The 18031-nt window shown below is 45.1% G+C and overlaps 1 protein-coding gene across 1 annotated transcript in view; it reads right to left on the reverse strand.

Moving 5' to 3' along the window:
- Positions 1 to 18031, reverse strand: part of PROX1 (prospero homeobox 1) — a 52122-nt gene that overhangs the window by 10880 nt on the left and 23211 nt on the right. Inside the window, exon 5 of the mRNA XM_078078115.1 lies at positions 17804 to 17998. Within this exon, the coding sequence (XP_077934241.1) occupies positions 17804 to 17998 (195 nt within the window). The remainder of the gene's footprint in view (positions 1 to 17803; positions 17999 to 18031) is intronic.

The raw sequence follows: 18031 nt of genomic DNA on the forward strand, positions 1-18031 counted from the left end.
ATCAGCTGTTGGGCTTTTGTTACGGGTATTGTAGAACTAATCCACTGTGGCTGTTCTACTGTGCAGTAAATAAAACAGAAACGGGCTTCTCAGACAATTCTGCATGAATATTTCAGATGGCTTTACAACTCCAATTCACAAAATCAAATAAATAAATAACTCCCCCAGCCTCCCCCAGCCTCTACCCACACAGAAACAAAACCCCTCAAACTAGACCCAGATGCCTCCAAGTCAACTGTATTGGAGACACTGACTTGAGCCTTCAAGCAATTATTTCGGTGAAGTTGAAAGAATAGTGCTCTCTAAACTTGAACGGCGTGGTATTCGTATTTATTATTAGCGTTAGACACATCTAATTCCAAAAACTGGGTAAGCAGCTTTGAAAATCTGGAGAGCTACTTTTCTCCTTGGGCTTTCAGGAAAAAAAAAAAAATCTAATGCCATCAGAAATATAGTTAGAGTTGCCTTGTCCAAACTGCTTTCATTGTTTCCATCTGCATCTTCTTCCCTCCCACTTATTGAGAGGGGTCAAAGGAAGATGCTTGTGCATCTCGTTCATCCCAAGAGTCTTTCCAAAATGTTTAACCTGTGTAGGAGCATAAAAGGAAAATCGAACTTGGGACTTTCGAAACTGAATTTACATCATGAGTTCTCTTAGAGTGTAAACAATGCACTAATCACATATTACGAGGCATTTTCTAGATGACTTCTAAGTGTCTTTGGAGAAGCTAAAAAGAGAAAGGGCCTCCGCACGCGCACGCGCGCGCGCGCACACATGCACACAAAGGTCCTAGGGAAGGAGACAAAGTTGAAGTACTTTCCCGAGCATTCACTCACCCTGGTGCGCACATGATTCCTCTAAACAAACTCTCCCATCCCTGCTGTTTGTTAAGTAAATATTGATCAAGGAGAGACAGAGCTCCTGACAGCAGTGGCACAAGCTGGGGACTTACACTGCAGACACAGTGGACTTAAATGGATAAACTCAGATGCTTTAGTAACTGCTCAAAGAGATTATCAGATGAACAGGCAAGGACAGATACGATATTGCTGCTCCCCTCCACTGTCTCATTCTCACTGAATTTTCCTGTCAGAGGCAGAGGAGGAAACCTGGAGCTATCAAACATGGTTACAAGATGCTGTCACGAAGGGTCTCCCTTGCAGCCAGGCACGCGCTTACCCTACGTGCCGACCCGGGGACTGACCGGCCCGGAAGGAAGACCTGGCGCCGGATGCTGCGCGAAGTGCATTGTGGGATTGTGTCCCGCCAACCCGTCGCTGCGGGGAAGAAGGATCAGGTGGGAAAGCGAACAGCAGTGGGCTTTGGGAAGCATAAGATATCCCCCGAATGTAAGGTGATGCTTTGAACCTTTAAAGAAGAGTCCAATTCCTGGGAAGTTTTCACTGTGATAGGTAAATGTGTACAAGGCAGTATTTTGAGAGATGCTTTGAGTATGTTTGCTTGAGCAATTTTATTGGCTGAGTCAACAAGTTGAGAAAGTTGCTTTGTATTTCCTAAGTTTTACTTCAGTCACTTCGTGATTGTCATCTGAATCCCTGTCAGGCCTAAAGGGCCACGGGGGCTTCCCTGGGAAGTCCAGTTTTAAAATCGTCACTAGAGATTAGGTTTTGTATATTAATCGCTGAGTGCCACGGTCAAAGAACGAGGTATTATATTTAGAGTTCCTACCAAATGGCTACATGGCATTTAAATTTTATTAGGATGCTCACACCTACGTTTGGAAGGCCTGGCGTTATCTGGGGAGCACTGGTTGCAAAGCCACTTGCCCACGCCTGCCAGGTTATACCAAGGGAGGCAGAGGAAGATTCTGTGGCAGCAAGTGGACTAAAGACTCTTTCACTCTGATGCTCCAAGTGGCATTCAGCTTTCAGGGACCGTACAGGACTGGATCAGCATGCAGTTTTAGGCCTAAGAGCAGGCTCAATGCCCTAGTAACATGTTTTGCTACTTAAATACATGAAGAGTAAATGCTTATAGGAAGTGGCTATAGTTCAAGGCTGTCCTTAAAAACAAAACAAACAAAAAAAAACACACACACAAAAAAACAAAAAAAAAACCCCCCAAACCAAACCAAAACAAAACAAAAAACACAATAAAACAAAAACAAAAAAAACCCATGTTTCCTCTAAGCAAAGGAACACATGGCGATAACAGTCTGTATCATTTTTTTTTTTTTTTACAAACCTTCAAAAGAACAATGTTCTGTTGAGCAAAATTCAGTAGCATTCTGTAAACATTAATTTAAGGAAATCAATAGACTCAGTGAGCTAAAGCCATATTGCAAGATAAACTGGCCAGAGTGCCACTTTGTCAAATAGATTTTCGTTTTCTCGGCTAGATAAAGACAGTTTCAAAACGGGGCAAACGTGTTGCAACCAAGGTTTGAAAAGTATGTGGCCTTCAAACAGTCTGCTTGTTCCTACTGCAAAGCTGGATAAACATACTTTAAAAATGATAAGATGGCTTAGAATTGATTTGGCTTTCAGATTCTACATATAGTAGATTTCTTGGTTGTCTCACAGGAAAAGAATAAAACAAAATCCCATGCATTCAGAAAAAAAAATGTACTTGGGAGAAGGGGTTAAATTGTCTTGAGAAAGGGAGCTTGGTGGGGGGGTAGGGGGGCAGTGTCAGTTGGTGCTTGACTTTAAAAAAGAAAGGAAGAAAGAAATCTTTATTCATGCTGACCTGATGGGCAACAGGCCTTCTTGCCAAAATCCAAAAGCCAAACTCTCTGGTGGGTTTGGGATCAGAGGTTTCAGCTGGTGGAAGCTGCTCCCGTTCTGTGCACACCACGCAATGTCATGTTAATGTGCCAGGGGCGGGGGTGGGGACAGAGTGGGAGGGAGACCCACACAACGGCCCCCAGGTTGCTCCCAGCCAGACTGAATGAGCTGCAGGGATAATTAGAAAAAGTGGCAAAAGGAAAGCATGTCTCCCCGTCTGTCGCTGCGGCAGGGACATACATTGAGCTTGTGGCAGGAAAACTTCCAAGGGAACCCGCCTGGCATCCTCCGGGGCCGTACCAGTCCGTAGAAATGCCGGTAGAGGAACCACCAGAGAGGACATGGTGGACATGGCCCCATTGGAGGAAGCGTAGTAAAAAGAATGAAAAGTCACGTGGAAAGTGCCAGGAGGAAGGCTAAGGATCTACCTTGAACAGAGAGTGGAGCTCCAAGAAAAAGCATCAGGGGAGGTGGACTTTGGTCCGTAGCATGGGCAGTGAGGGGCTGGGGAGGCAGCAGGCTATCACCCCTCCCGTGGGCTTCTCTGACAGCAGCCTGGAGGAAGGGCTGAGGCACTCCCTGAGTGCTTGCTTTGTTTCCTCACCTAAACTGAGTCTTTCTCTCTTAAAAGAGGCTATTTAGAAAAGACAGAATGCACAATAAAATTTCTACACCTCTAAGATGTTGATAATGTATGTGTTGATAAAAAACATCAAGTGATGATCAAGCAATGTGCTTGGGGGCACCTGGGTGGCTCAGTCGTTAAGCGTCTGCCTTCGGCTCAGGTCATGATCCCAGGGTCCTGAGATCGAGCCCCGTATTGGGCTCCCTGCTCAGGCGGAAGCCTGCTTCTCCCTCTCCCACTCCCCTTGCTTCTGTTCCTGCTTTCGCTATCTCTCTCTCTCTGTCCAATAAATAAATAAAATCTTTAAAAAAAAAAAGAAAGAAAGAAAGGTGCTTGGATGGTACATTTTGACTAATTGTGACTTTCAGGAATAAAAAGGAATGTCTTAACATCTACTTGACCTGCTAATAATGTGTGTATGCTTTTTAAACTGTATAAACATTCCATTGGTAACTCAGTGTAGAGATATCAAGAGAAATAAAACCATCTCTCCCATAGCCCCAGAAAAGGAGGTACTTAACTAGCTTGCCGGGAACAGAATGGCAAATGTCATTATAATACACTCTATGACACTGTCAAAATTATTTTCTGGCGCTGAAATTTGGTTCACCAAATATGATTAAAATGGCTAGTTTATTTGCTCATGTTTGGAAGTCTTGGTGGTATATGTGTCACGAAACACAATGATTGTCATGTTACTTGTGGTGATGGAGTAAATGTTCCTTCCCTCCCGAACTCTGCACACGTTTCAAAGAGCGACTCCAAGTTTAAACAGACAAAACAAATGAACAAATAAAATTCAACAAGAAGAAAATCAGGGAAAAAGTATTAAAAACGAAAATCTAATACTTTCCTAATCTCTTTGCCCCCAGGATGCGTTGAAAATACTCTTAGATCTTAAACACAACTGGAAGCTCCTGCTGGAATTATGCATCTGGTAGGCTATTCAGGTAAGACCTGGACCAAGACTATTTCATCAAAGAATCATGGAGTTTTGGAACCTCAGGACTTGGAGAGTCCATGTTCTCCAAAAGAGTGAAACAATCTGAGCCAGGGGTTGGCAAACTTTTTCTGTAAAGGGCTAGATAGTAAATACATAGACTTTGTGGGCCACATTCTGTCTCTGTTGCACATTCTTCTTCTTGTTTACAACTTTTTAAAAATATAAAAACCATTCTGAGCTCAGAGTCATAAAAAACAGGCTGAGGGCCAGATCTGGCCCAAATGCCATAGTTTGCCAACTTCTGCTCTTAGCCAAACTTGAGGGCTAACAACGTTCCCGAATGCGCTTTCATTCTTCACTAATCCTGTGTGCCTCACTGGGTCAGCACACTGCTTGTTCTTGCAGGGTAGCTGGGATTGATTCACCCAACTTCAACCTGCAATGTCACGCCATTCCTCAGATGCACGGAAGGTTGCCCACGTCTGTGGGAACAGAGTGAAACCACACCCAGAGATCATCAAGGCCCAGGAAGACTTCAGTCCTTCTCTGCCTTGATGAGGAGCTTTTCATTAGGAACGTTCCTGCCAGGAAGCATTCAAACGTATGAGATGGAGGAATCCGTACCTCCTTCACAACACATCAAATGAATCAGCTCGATATTTGGATGGAAAAACGAGCGGCGTACTGGTCACGCTGCAGTGTTCACTCACTTCCCTTCAAGGCAGCCCCACGAATTATCTGCCATTGGTATCTGAGTTCAAGACAGGCTAATAGTGCTTAAAGTTTAACTTTTGCTACAATTACTGGGTGAGGTGGTAAAATAAATAGGGCCGAGCTTGGTGCCATTCTTGGATGGGAGATTATCCAAAAACAACAAGACATAAACTCTCCAATATTGCACGAAAGGAAGCTAGGGCACAGATAATCCACAGTTACTCCTGTTTCGTTCGAGAATGCATTACGTGATTGTTTTCTGCAGCAGGGTTATCTTCGTAATTAAGCTTTGCCTAGGCTAACCTGGAAACTAGTCTGCGTGCCCTGTATTCATGCTGATAGAGCCTGTGAGTGAGGAGCCCAGGGAGAAACTGTTAGGAAGTGGGGTTCAGGCAGGATGATGAGAATAGCATCACCCATGGTGAGCACCAGAGAAGGCACTGTGAGGTACGGGTGATAATCAAAAGAGTGCTTCCGAGAACACCGGATCTTGGGAGAGACCGCCAGTCTGCTGACAAGAGTATGCATCCCAAATAATATTGGGGCTGCTCTGAGAAAGGACTGGGATTAAAGGCCTCAGTCCCATCTTTTGGTTTTGACTAGAAAAATCTTTGTTCTGTCAGAGAAATTCTGTTTTGTGTTTCTAGAGTATTCTATTGGTCTCTCCTCCACAATTACCCTTTGCAAAAGGAAGGATGAGCTGTATTTCAAAGCAACCTAAGAGCTTGGGAATGGCTCTGAAGTTCCTTTTTTAAGAAAGGTAAATGGTTTGGAAAAGGGGAGAAACAGATTCTCGAATGGCCCCAGGGGCCTTTGGGAGCCCTCAAGACCCATGTCAACACCTAACGGGACTTGAGGTAATGTTTGCGGCGGGGAGTCTTAGGATGCTGTCAGGGATTGGCCCTTGCATGGGCCCTGCCGAAAGGCAATTACAGGAATCGATATACAGATTATCTTGTATACTGTCAGGCCACTGAAAATGATAAATCTTTGAAAATTGTCTCTATATTAAAGGAAACACAGTGGCCTTGAAACCAGGGCCTTTCATCTTCTTTACCCAATTCTGCTTCTGGTTGTTTCTCTGCCTTTAGCGCCACTCAACCCCCACACTTGTTCTCAGTCGACATACTACCTTTTACTAAAAATCACTTTTAGAACGAGATTTTACTTTAAAATGCTTTGGTAGTTCCTTCCCCCCAAAAAACAGAAGTTGGGGACCATGACCATAAAAAGATGAAAAATACATATCCAAATGACTTGTGTGAGGACTTGATATCTACCAACCACAAACACATGAACACACACAAAATCCCACTGGGAAAGACTTTCATGATCGAGATTACCACCATCTTGGAAGAAAAGGTGGTGTGGCTTTTGCAAAAACTGCCAACCCAGCCTAATAGTGAAGGTAGTTATCCGAAACAACTCTTTCTGTCCTGAACGAGGGCAGATGTTGTATTATAAACAGAGGCTCATGCATAGCGCAAATGCTGACGGTCCAGGTGGAGGTATGGCATACTGGGATACGTGTGGGAACAGGTATATAGCCTCTGTCTTAGTTTGTTCAGTTCTGTTCCATCTCCTAGAAAACCCACTCGCATGAGGGCTTCAGGACAAATGTCCTCGTTGTTTGGCTGCCCTAGCCAACCCAACCCATAAAGTGAGCAGCAAGTAGAATGACTCTTGCCAATTCAGTCAATAAATGTTTATGAATTTAAAAAATGAGTCTCTGTAATCCCAGCATGGGAGTTGCCACATCTCCAAGGGCCCTGTTGAGATTTAGATCTGCAAAGAGAGCCTTGGGAGAACACGAAAATGGGTACCCTAGAGATTTTCATGAGATAATTAAGCCACAGCAGAGCCACAAGGGTGGAAGCTGCCCCACATGGACACCATCTGGATTCCTAGGGGCTCCACAGTCACTGCTTAAAGCTTTGCATCGTGCCCAGGATTTATTTCAAGAATGCAGAATGTCTTCTAGAATCACAGAATTTCAGAGATAGAACAAAGCTCTGTGTTTCATCTTATCACTTGACGGGTGAGCAAAGTAGAGCTCAACAAGGTAGGTGTGGCCAGAAGCAGACCCTCTAATCTGGTGTTCCCTCCGCCAGACCCCCTCCCCTCATTGCTGCCCTTCTCATCTGGAACCCCTGACTCCAGAATCCTGGAGCTGGTCCAGGCTGGTGTCACCTTTACAGCCACACCTGGGGCAGGAGGAATCACTTTCTCTTTTTAAAACCAGTTTTGCATTGACTCTTTGTCCCAATTCTGATGAGAACTCCCTGTTTGCTCATTTGTTTGTTTGCCTATTTAGGGTCAGCAGGAAATGGTGCAATCGTTGAGCTACTGATAACAGCAGCAAGGTAACTTTTACTTGGCTCTATGAATTAATAAAAGCAAATGCTTATACAGCACTTACTCTGTGATAATACAGTCATGTATATTCATTTAATTCTCAAGACAACTCTGTGAGGTACTTGCTATTATTTTCCCCATTTTATAGACGAGGAAACTGAAGCACAGGGAGGGTAAGACACTTGCCAAAGTTTCAAGAGCTGGGATCTGACCCCAGGAACCAGTTCCAGAATCCATGCTCTTAGGTTCTGCACTATTATTAGTTTAGGACCACTGACATTGCAAAGACTCCCCAAAGGATTTCCTTCTTAAGATTTCAAGGTGATGCTTTCATATAAAATAACACCTACTTGAAAGCGAACATTTTGTTTCCTGCCTGAGAATAATTTAGAGGCCAGAGCTTTCTTGCCCTAGTTTTAGCATTTTAAAGACTCAAGCCCAAGACTAAGGCCATGTCTTCATGATATCAAATGCCCTGATGCTTTATCTACAAAAACACTGAAAACATCCAGACAGCATGGTGGATCTGCCCATTTTTTTTATTTGGCTGGATATGTCCTGGAGACACATTCAGATTTGCCAGAATACTTGCCAAGAGGCTCATAAATTGGTCTCAGGGGATCATCTTAACCAAAAAGTGCTACTGAGATGTTACTCAAGAAATCCAACTTCTGAGGATAAACTTCTGGGACAAACAAAACAAATCGCATTGGGTGTGTGTGAGAGAGGTACAACCACCAAACTATAGTGTGGCTGCCCATGGCTGGAATTCTGTCCCGTGGTCTGGTAAGTGCAACTATCCTTCGGGAAGACACAGTCATGCCGGAAACGCATTACAGAAGGGCAGCGAAAATGATCAGGGGCAGCCCACTTACTGTATGAGATTAGACTTTTAAAAAGGATTAGAGCCCCTTAATCTGGAGAGATGAAGATTAAGAGGGAGGAATGATCAAAGTCTATAAAATCAGAAAGGAAATGGAGAATATGGTCACAGTCCTGTTCACAAATCCCAGGATATTATAACAAGGGAGATCCCTTTGGAGTTCCAGGGAAATCACTTTAAGAGCCATAAAAAGAAGATGCAATTTTCACAGCAGGTAATAAATTTAGAGAATTATTATCTTGAGGAGTGGTATACTCTGAGAATGCAGTTAGGTTTAAAAAAAGGTTTAAATAAACCCATGGGTGATAAAACCATAATGAGCTAATGACGGAAGGTTGGGAATGTTCTGGGGACATCCTGAGTCTTTCGAAAATGATTCCATCAATGACAGGTACCAGTCTCTCCCGGCCGGAGGGCTGGGTAGCCAACTGATCTGACCACCTCTCCCTTCACTCTCCCAGCCAGATCGTTCCTAAGATTCGGAATGGGGCTCAGGGACTGGAGAGTGTTCGGGCCCGGTACCGTACGACAACTCATTCCTCGCCGGGAGTTTTCTTTATTCCTTACCAGTGTCTCTGTCCTAGATCTGACCGTGATTCCCATAAAAATATGAACTTAATCCTTAAAACGAAAAATCTCTGTTTTACTCAAAGATAGAGACATTTCAAACATCTTCTGTTGCAGTGGTTGGGAGATAAAAAACTGGTTAAACTCTCCACTGGGGAAGCTACTCATAGTATGGTAACACAGACCAATTAGTTCAAATTTAAGGGGAAATTAAACATCCCAATTATGGAGCACCCATCACAGCCCAAGATACTAAACTCTAAAATTTACTGCAGTTAATGGAGAAACCAGCACACCTTAACAAAAGCTGTGGTTCTGTGAAATACACAGAATAAAACTTAAGGGAAACGTTTCAGCTCCTTTCCCAAAGAGCCAAGTGCTAATCACTTTAAATATCTAATAATAGGTCATTGTTGGGGGCTGGGGAGGTTAGGGCTGCAGAAGGAGGCAGGGGACTTTGGTAGGGGGAAGAGTGGAGATGAAGATTCCATTCATAGAAAAAGAACCTTCAGATGACCATAACATGCACAGCGAAGCATGAAGAATCTTTTCTGCACTCACATTTTAGACTGCTTTCTGAAAATTGGTAAAATGTGGCAATGTGTAGAAAGCAAATAAACGAGCCAAGGAGAGGAAAGAAGTGGCATGGAGGAGAATGGCATCCGTCCAATAAGCAGTATCTAATAACTCCTCATCCCAGCCCGATCTACCGTCATACACTGGGAGCAGTCCCCTGGTATCTGTGCAAACTGCAGGTTTGAAAATGTTAGCCCTTGTGATGGGGAGCTGTTCAAAGTCACTCTCCATCTGGGGAACGGAGAAGTAGGAAGGTGGCAAGGGGTGGGGATGGGTTAAGGCGTAGAGTCACCCTGCTTCTCATTGTAGACCTCAGAGTGATTTGGGCAAGAAAACTGGGACATCTGGAGTTCAGAAGTCGAGGAAAATGGGGAAGAACCGGGAAGATGAATACACACGATCATCAGCGACACAAAAGAACGGAGCAGAAAGAAGCCTGGGCTTGGGCACTCGCGTCTGGCAAGGAGGCCAGCAGCAGGGCTAATGAAGCATTTGTGGTGTGGGATGTTTGCCAGCGCAACAAAGAAGATGTGCTTGGGCTCTGCAGATGTGCCAGGGCCCCCAGAGCAAAATAATGACATAATCACCATCAGTGTCACAGACCAGACTGTACACAAGGTGACGGGGGAGGGGGGGGGGCTGTAACACACACACAGGGAGGACTCGCCACGGCCCACGGCGGCGGCTGCCCCGAGGCCTGGCAGGCAGGCAGAACTACCTAGCCTAGCTGTCTCTAGCTGGATCTTCGATCCCGGGGCGGGGGGAGGCTTGTCCCCACCGCCGGTGGAGGTATCTCCTCCGACCCAAGTTCCTCCCGAGGAGGAGGCAGCAGCAATCTGAAAAGCTTACGAGAGCTTCAGACTGGCAGGAAAAAAAAAAAAAAAAAAGGCTGAATAAAGAGAAGCAAGGGGGAAATGGAAGGAGGGAGCTTTGAGACAAACTCCCTCTGTCTTCTGCCAAGTTCTGTGCTCAGACTTTTCTCGAACCGGGCCCTGGCCATCCCACCTGAGGTATCAATATGATCATGGACGTCCGTGTTTCCGGCTGTAAAGGGAAGACAAGAGAAATCTGGGGGTACCTGCGGGGGGCCGGGGGTCACGCATGGCGCCCCCCCTTGGCGCGAGGGCACGGGTAGCAGGCAGGCGGGAGGAAGCAGCCCCCGCCCATCTGAAACCAGGTCTGTCGGAGGGCTCGGCACCTGCCGCGGCTCCCGCCGCTAAGGTGGGTGTGTTAGTACAGCTGTCTGGCTTCTAAGTGACTTTTGTCAGTTTGAAAGTGAAAGTCTGTTTGAGGAGCTGCAAGAACAACAGCCCAGAGCCCGGAAGAAGAGCTTGCAGCACAAAGGACTGAGACTACACTCGTGCCCCTTTTCATTGCTTCTGATGAAAGATTCATAAGAAGAACTTTAATTTTTTATGACCCCCCTTTTTGGTATGACTATATTAGTTGTGTCAACTCCCATACACAGGTTCTCTTTAAATACCAAAAAAGGTCTGTGGTGAAAGTTGTTCAAGGAGGCTACAGGGACAGAATCACTTCTGGCCATCGTGATGGGTCCCTTCATCCGGGAGCAGCTGCTCTGAGAGACCCAGAGATTTCCTTGAGATATGGTTCCCTTCAGCCTCGACGTCACTGTGCACCCGACAGGGATCTTAAACCTTTCTAATGTGCCCGTTCAACCGCTCTTTGGAAGAACAATTATATTTGTTTTTCTTGGCTTCACCCTATTTAACAGGAACAGAAGTATAATAATCATTAATGGCCCTCCTCCTTTACTTCTCAAATAGCTGTCTCCACATTGCATCTTTCAGTTTGTGTCTCAGCCAAAAGCAGGGGTTGGGGGACACACAGATTGCATGGTTTTGTGTCATGTTACCAAATAGCCCTGAAGATTGGCTTAAGGCAATCACTGAAGGTGACACAATATTTTTAAACGAGAATGATCTACTTTCAAGAACCAAAGTCCTATGCCTCACCAAAAAGAGCGTTTGCAAAAAAAGACTTACTCTTGCAAATTTATACTGAGACACTTAAGAGAAATGAGTGAACGAGCACTAAATTTTCTGCCCTGCGGCTGAAAAGGAACCAAACGATTACAGTGAAATCAAATCCGGGAGTGGTTAGGAGGCCAAGGAAATTTGATTTAAAATATTATCAGCCACGTGAAAAGGGATCGCCAACTTTTGAACAAGCTTTAGGTGGCTAAATGAGTTTGTTTCATCTAGACGAAATAAACAGGCTCGTTTTCAAAAGGCTGTCAGAACTTCTCCAGACATTTGAGCCAGGATGGGCCGAACACAATGCTAACATCCCCCCGAAAGCTCCAACCACCACCAGCGGCTCTCTGCAGAGAACTTGCTCCCTTTCTCCTATTGATAACCCTTTGTGGGACGAAGAAAAAGAGCAGAGGCAAGGAGAACTGAATGTCAGACAATAGACATCACTCCACACACTGTCTCTGAACTTCCCTCATCTCTGAAGGACAATTAATTATGAAGGCCTTAGGGGTAGGTCGTAGCAAGGGAAAACCCACTGCCATCCCAGCATCACGGCTGCCACCTCTGTGTTTGCTAAATGGCTTCTCCTGTTGGGGTACAGCCACCAAGAGAGCCAATAGATCATGGGGGGGGCAGGGAGGGAGGAAAGCAAAAGATTTTTTTTGTGTGTGCGTCTGCCCTTGTATAATTCTATTCTCACTGTGAACTCATCCATACACAAAACACAAGGACAATTTTTTTTTTTTTTAAAGAGAGAAAAGCCACAGGGTAGGTTGCAGCAGAAACGGCCTCTCAGTGGTGTGTTAAAAAGGATGGTCTTTTCACCAAATCATTTCATAGAGGCAAAACAGACTAACACAAAGAGTCGAGACTTTTTCTCCGACATTAAATGGAGTAACTGATAAGGTCAGACATATGATACCTAAAGACATGAATCTGTGAACTCTTGAAGTCAAAGGGCCTCTCTGTGCTGAGGAACAATCTTTCAAAGGAAATAGATCATAGAACTCCACTGAATCCGCTTTAAACTTTATGAAGCAGGAGGAGAAAAAGCTCTAAGTAGGGAAGCTTGACAGAAGAGCCTTGAACTATTTTCTGAAGGAAAGATGAGACCCTCCCTAGGCTGCCACAAAACATTTTTTTTTTTCTAAAGGCTTCTCTGAACTTTGATATGTGCCAAGACACTGCCATTGAAAGCTGTATAATTATGTGCTATAGCCACTGTAGAAAATGCTTTGTTCACCCCAACAAAGGACAATAAGCAAAGTAAAGCGACGTTACACTGTATCTTTTTCTTTAAGAATGTTGAGAAAGGTCATGGAATGCTATAACTAATAAAGCTGTTGAGTAAGGAGGTTTTAAAGCTGATCTTACTGTGCTTGAATGTAACCCAATGACAAAAAAGACACAGGGAGCTAAAAATGCAAGGACATTACCAAATAGATGATAAATCAATGGGCCCGCTTCATTATACTGATCAACACCTTGAATCCCAAAAGGACGGTGGGGCAAAAATGAGGCTCCGTGCATGCACAGTCCTGCCTCTGCCCCCCATCCCCACCCCCCCAGCCCCCACCCCTTCCAGCCCACCTCGAAGCCGGCCTCTTTACGCTTCTCTCCCTCATACTTCAGGCCATCATTCTGCACAGGAATAGGTTCCCAGACAGCCATGTGTGTACATATATTTAGAGAACATTCATTTAGTCTCTTAAAAGATCAATTTGGCTTGTCAGTGGGGGGACTGGCAGGGGAAGAAATGGTAAGAGTCTCTTTCCCTCCTCGCCACCCACCAAGGGTGTGTGTCATGTGATCACTCAAACGGCTCAGCAGCTCGGAGGCCCAAAGACTGCAACGGCAGTAAAAGGGTTTCACTCATGTGCCAGTTTCCCAAATGATCACTCATATTTAAGTATCTATTTGGAGAGGAGGGAAGCGCTTCCTAAATCCACCTGTCCTCATTTTTCTTTAAAGCGGTGACAATGTGAATGAAAGATTTCCAAATACATTAAATCTTCTTCAACGTGGGTTGTGTGGGAAGCGGGAGGGTTGGGGGGGTGGGGGTGGGGGCAGGCGGGGTGGAGAGAATGTGTTCAGCACGTGTATTTCAGTGTCTGCGGTGGGGGTGGGGGGCGAGGGGTGCTGCGTTTTGATTTTCTCTTTCAACAGTGCAGAAGTGGGTCTGCAGAACTACCCTTCTTGCGGGTCATGTGACGCCTGGAAAAAAGTTGAGCCACGGGCTCTGTGATGGAGCATCTGCTTGGTGGAATGTCAGTGCCTTAGGAGATGGTCTGTACGAGTCCGCTAATCGATGAGTCAAGTTCCCCATTCTGTTTCTTTCTCAGCCTCCCCTCCCCACACCTGGCTCTTGAGGGAGGGCAGTGGGGGCTGGGCACTCTTACAGGGCACGGGGACCCTGCCTGCTGATAAATGGCTGCCACTCGTAGGCCTGGGAGGGATGCTGGCTGAGCACTGAGGGGCAAAAGCCACCTCCTCTCTTGGTACTGGAGAAGGACAGGGAGCGCGCAGGGCAGCCTTGGAAACTGACAGCCATCATTACTTTCCTTCCTGTCACAGTTGTGAGGGAAACAAAAAAGTAATAAAATCCAACTCAACTCCTCTGCCCCTAAAGTCAGAAGTATTAGTATGATTTAAAAACTGGGAAGGGATCCCAACCCTCCTTCCCCTCCCCATAAAAAAATGCTGGAACCTCTTCAAAGGGAAGTGAGAACGAAGCATGGAAATATATACCATAACACCTGGAAAGACAAATTTATTGTTGCCAATCTCATTAAACGTGAGAAGTAGGAGTGAAAGATGCAGCCTGTAATTAAACACCCCTCTTCTGCACACCTTCGCACACTCACCTTCAGAAGCCAGATGCCCCACCCCGTGTGAGGTGGCCAACTTTTTTTCCTCCAGCACAGATTGACGGTGGCGTGCGGGCCCCTCCCCCGTCTGGGTCTTCTCCCCTTTCCCCTGGGTCTTCTCAAGCTCTCACCACACTAGGTCTGAGTGCTGTGCCAAGAATCTTGGCCATTGTGTAAACTGATACAAAAGGCAGAACAAGCCCTCCTGTCACTTAGAAGGTCCTGACTCATAAAGGCCAGGAAACGCGGGGTCCAGAGGAGGAGAGAGATTCAAGCCACTCCCTCCTCGCTAGTGATAAACCTTCCCCATCTGCTTTATTTTCCTGTAGGCCAGGGGTCAGCAACCACTCTGGCCTTGAGAGCCATGAGCAGCAGGGGCTGGAGGGGGGTGGGGCTAAGCAGTGACAGAGGTGCCACCAGCAAGCTTATGACAGAGGCAGAGACAGACGGAGCAGAAAGCTGAAAAAAAGACAAGCAGCAGAAGAGAAAGAAGGAAGGAAGGAAGGAAAGCGTTAGCTTCATTCTCTCTTTCCCTGGTTCTACCTGTTCCCACCAGTTTAGAATTACTTAAAAAATAGTAGAAAGCTTTAGGCAGACTAAACTTTTTCTTCTGTTAACACCCACAGCATTATTATTGCTCACACTAAATAAGTTAATACGGGTAAAACACTTAGAAGAGTGCCCAGGACTGTATAGGACAGCCAATAAACGTTAGCTATTTTGTTACTGTTGCAAACAACTGATTGAGAAATTTTAAAATGCCATCAATAAGCTGTTTTATTATTTGACCAGCTAATACTCAATTGGGTGAATATATAGTCCTTTAAACTGACTGGATCTTTGGGCAACATGTAGCCATAACTTCAAAATCTCTCTACCATGCTTCATCCCTGTTTAAAAATTAGAAAAAAAAACAAAAACCCCAAGGTGTACAGTTCTTTACTTGGCCATCCTCTTCACTTGCTCCTATCAGACTACAGATTCATTTTGCTTGATCTTAAGAGGAGAAGCCTAAATACAAAAGCCAAGCAGGACACACAGTATCAGCTGAGATATTCAGCTCGAGATGCTGGGTCTACTTGTGGCTCGTGGGCCACGGCCCGCAGTGGTCAAGCTACACTGATAAGACCAGTGGCTTTTTAAGCATCTCACTTAAGCACTGACCTCCATGCACAAAGGCACAGAAAAGAAGGGATCATCTTATCTGAAGCTTCTGCGCCCAACTGGGAGGCGAAATGAAAAGCTATTTAGTGAATGTCTGGGGCGGAGGGCATGCATGTATGCGTATGTGCGTATGTGTGAGTGGAGGGAACAGCCCAGAATCCATGTTCCTGCTTTATGTCTTACCACATTTCTGGAAGGATCCTAGTTTTTTACTGAAGAAGGAAAAGACCCAGAATAGACCAATAACTTGTCTGAAGTCACATGAGAAGTGACAAAACTGCTCCCCGGGCCCCATACTCCTTGCACTGAAGCAGTCTTAAAATAGACACTGCAGATAAAGGAGAGGTGTCCTGGCTGGAAGTGGATATGATTCACAAAGAGAGAAATATCAGATGTTAATCATATTAAAGGAGGATTTAGATGATGCTAAATGGAGCAGCTTGTTGGGTACCTCTTGGTGCCAGCCATCCCTGCTTGTGTCATTTTGGCCCTTGTGCTGTGAGCAAGGGATTAAATTCCAACCAGGTAAGGTTTAAGAACCCTAAAACTCCTAATGTGCGCCGTAAGGATTTGTTCTCTCGAGAATATTACACAGCAGAAATGCAGAACTCATCGAGTGAATCTTGGGCAATTCTTTTAGGAAGCTTGACGCACGCCGCCAAACAAATATTTGCCGTTATCAGCTCTAAAGAGTTCACTAGTACACAGTTGAATTCTCTCCGGGTAAAGTTTAGAGCAACAGACTTATCAGAAAGGGGGAGAAAAAGAAATGAAAGTCTTCATAAGATTTCTTTAAAATGGCTAGCAATAATCCTATTCTCCAGCTCTAGGGGAAATTCTGCTAGAGAGTTCTGTCAGGACGGTAAACCAGTGCTGTCTTACAACAGACTTGAAACACAGAGACTTTACAATGGTGAAGCAAAACAAGAAGGATCCCCACTTTTAATGTGTTCAAACAGCCAAAGAGAAACTTTGCTCATAACACCTTTGGCAAGAAACACATATTCGTCTTGGATAACAAAGAGAAATTGGCTTGCAGTAGAACCGTTCAAACTTTCAAGGGAAAACCATGACCTCCCCATGGCTAAGTTTCCACCTTCGGTGCTTGACCAGCCACCATCACTGATCTGCGCTGCCAAAAAAAGTGGAAGAATGGCCCCAAAAGGAATGGGCAGGTCCCTTTCCTTGAGAAGTATAGACCAAGATGTCCTTCTCTTCCTTTGAAGTTGCCAACTTCCTGGGTGTTTCTGGGTGCCTATCTACATGAGGAAAGCATGAGTATTAACATAAGGTCCCCTGTAGGAGCAGATGGGGGGAAAAGAACATTCCTATCCTCAAGATAACACAAGAAAAGGACTAACGTGGTCAAGCTACCCACCACCTGTCTACACTCACCACCAGGGGTTCAGCCTGCAGAACCCTGCCACATTCTCACCTCTAACTATTGTTGCCTCATCCAGCAGGGCTCAGCAAAATGCCTTTGTGAGGACTGGGAGATTCGCTAGTGTTGTCTTATACAGTCATCACGTTGCAATGAAAAATGTTTGCTGAGGCACAGCATTAGCCAGTAAAGAAACGCCTTACTCATAGCCACGCATCTTTCATTGTTCTGTAGCTATTGCTTTCTGGGCATCGTCTATACTGCTTTGTGTGTATCTAGAATATGCATGTTGTAGATATACGTGTGTGTGTGTGTGAGGGTGTGTGTGAGGGTGTATGAACAAATCGCGGCATGCTTGTGAAGCTACACATATGCGAGATAAACATCCTAGGCTCTCCCCGCAAAAGAACAAAAACAGAAACAAAACCATAAAAATATGTTGATGGCTCTCTTACAATACGTACTTAGTAAATTCTCATACCATTTCTTCCATAAAGGAAATAAATGCTGATTAAAGTAGAAACCACGGAATCACTCCCCCATCCACCTTTCTAGACTTTTTTAGAAAGCAACTTTTGCAGCGATCATTGCACATAGCCTATGTCAGCTCAATCAACATGCCAGAACCTAAGTAGCAAAAAGGTCTGTTAGAGTGGGGACCTCTTCTCTGGAAAGGGAGTCACTGTGTGTGGGTTCCTTGCTGCAATTTTCTGTGAATTCTCCAGTTCCCTTTTCTGTGGCCCATGGGTCTTCAGGCAAGCAGCAGAGCTGGGGAATGGGAAAGGACGTAGGAGTGGGTCAGTCCCCCGTGACTCTTCCCATAGAGTGGGGGCTCCTCCTTGTTGCTCTACCTCTTACCCTATTGCGCGGGATGCTCGTGTGAGATAACAAGACTAAAACAGATTTGGGGACATTGGTAAAGAAAATAAATTTTTTTAAAAAAAGAAAAGGGAGAGGACCAAACAATAAAGATGAGTTCCTACCTCAAAGTCATTTGCTTTATTGTAGTGCATGTTCAGAGCCCTGTACAGCTCACAGTCTCTGGTTATAGACAGCTCTTCGGTACTGGTGACTCCATCGTTGATGGCTTGACGCGCGTACTTCTCCATCTGAATGTAGTAAAACTCACGGAAATTGCTAAACCACTTGATGAGCTGAGAGGTAATGCATCTGTTGAACTGTCAAATTTAAATGTTGGAAAGGATAAGAAC

Source organism: Halichoerus grypus, chromosome 7 (assembly GCF_964656455.1).
Source record: "Halichoerus grypus chromosome 7, mHalGry1.hap1.1, whole genome shotgun sequence".
NCBI classification, from domain to species: domain Eukaryota; kingdom Metazoa; phylum Chordata; class Mammalia; order Carnivora; family Phocidae; genus Halichoerus; species Halichoerus grypus.